The following is a 1,673-nucleotide window of genomic DNA, read 5'->3' on the forward strand; positions in this document are numbered from 1 at the left end:
CGACCAGTCCGAAGGACTGCTTCTTCATGGCCATGACAGTCCTCAAGCACTACAGTTCATGGGACAAGAATGCAGCCGACTTTGGCTTCAAGCCCCCAACGTTCGAAAACCTTGTAATGCGTGCGCTTGCTGTACGACAACGGTTGCGTATGGAGTAATCTCATTGCACTCGCATAGGTGGTTGAACCGGTTCTCTACGAGCGTTTCATTGTGTGCCAATCAATGTCGAGCCTTGTCCAGTCAGGACATCGTTTCTCCAACTACCAATACGCGTCGTATGCGGTCGATGTGAAGTTCCAACCGTCACTTCGTCCAATGGGCCGTTTTGCCGAGCAGAAGCGCTATTTCAGTGGCAAGCAGGGGCTCTATGGATACAAGATCGAAGCTGCAGTCTCACCTGATGGTCGTTGTGTCGCCATGTCCTGCTCGCTTCCTGGGTCGGTCCACGACTTCACGATTCTCCACTCGCAACAAGCAATCCACAAGGCCATGCCCGAGAAGACTCCGGACGAGTCGTTGCGTCCTGACGATGGGGAATTGTCCACTCAGTATCCTGAGAGTTGGGTCTGCTTGGTGGACATGACATACATTGGCATCGGGCACGTCCTGCGTAGAATCCACCCAAAGCGGCGTCCAGCGAATGGCATGTTGGATGCTGACGACTTGGAGCGGAACGAGCGGATTTCGTCGGATCGCGTGGTGGTCGAGAATTTCTTTGGGCGTGTGTGTGCGTTGTGGAAGATTTCGTATGCTACGTTCTCATGGTCGGAGAAGAACTACTATGTCATCCAACGAACGGCTTTTTCATTGACGAACTTCCATTTGTCTCTTATGCCCCTCCGCAGCGAAGACGAGACGTTCTACGCGTATGTCATGGCGCGCTACGAAAGAATGGCAACTGAGAAGAAACGCAAACGTGCGGAGTCTCAACGGCGATATCGATTGAATCGCCAAGAACGACTTGCATTGGACCACAATCGTGCAGGGCGTCTTCGTTTTAGCTAAAGTAATACAGCTTGCACTTGGAGTTGTTGAATACTTGGCCATTTGTCAGCCGTGACGTATATTGATCAGTTACGCGATCACTTCGGAATCCATACAGATTTGAGTCAAATAAACATAACTGACTTTTTTCAAGGTAACTTATTCTTCTCACAGTGTCTCATATGTTTCGATGTGTCTTCCGCAGTTTCTCTCTCAAATAGTTTTGAACGAAGTCCAATCGTGAAAGACTCAACAACTGGTTTAAAGACTTAATGACTATACCAAACTTCAATGAAGTCCCACCCCTAAATTCCTATGGCGTTTAAACTCTATAGGCTTTACTCGAGTGGGATGGCAGCTGCAGTAGTGAATGAAAAGGAGATCGGAAAACGAAGCCACAGGTAGCCCCAACGCAGACTCGCTGCACGCCCAAGGTTTGCTCGCTTGTTGGTCCGAAATTTATTGCCGTGACGAGTCGTTTGCGATCGGCAAAGTCGCCAGGTGTGTCGTTGGGAGCAGCATTGGATAGGACTTTGGTTTTGGGGTATTCGGGCGTGTCGTCGGGGCAGGCATAGACGAGGATTGGGCTGACGGTGGTAGGAGAGGCGGACGTCCTTGCGTTGGAGTTGAAGCCCACCGCCCTTGTTAATGACTCCAATGACTAAGTTTGCTGCACACCCCAAATTAGT

General features: G+C 50.2%; 1 protein-coding gene across 1 annotated transcript; it reads left to right on the top strand.

Moving 5' to 3' along the window:
* Positions 1-26: 26 nt before the first annotated feature.
* Positions 27-1,005, top strand: H310_14764 (hypothetical protein; the record flags this gene model as incomplete). Its single annotated transcript, XM_008882692.1, has 2 exons — positions 27-131; positions 178-1,005. The coding sequence occupies 2 exons, from the start codon at positions 27-29 to the stop codon at positions 1,003-1,005; spliced, it is 933 nt and encodes a 310-aa protein (XP_008880914.1).
* Positions 1,006-1,673: the final 668 nt, after the last annotated feature.

This window comes from Aphanomyces invadans (genome assembly GCF_000520115.1).
Source record: "Aphanomyces invadans strain NJM9701 unplaced genomic scaffold supercont1.86, whole genome shotgun sequence".
In the NCBI taxonomy this organism is placed as follows: domain Eukaryota; phylum Oomycota; class Saprolegniomycetes; order Saprolegniales; family Verrucalvaceae; genus Aphanomyces; species Aphanomyces invadans.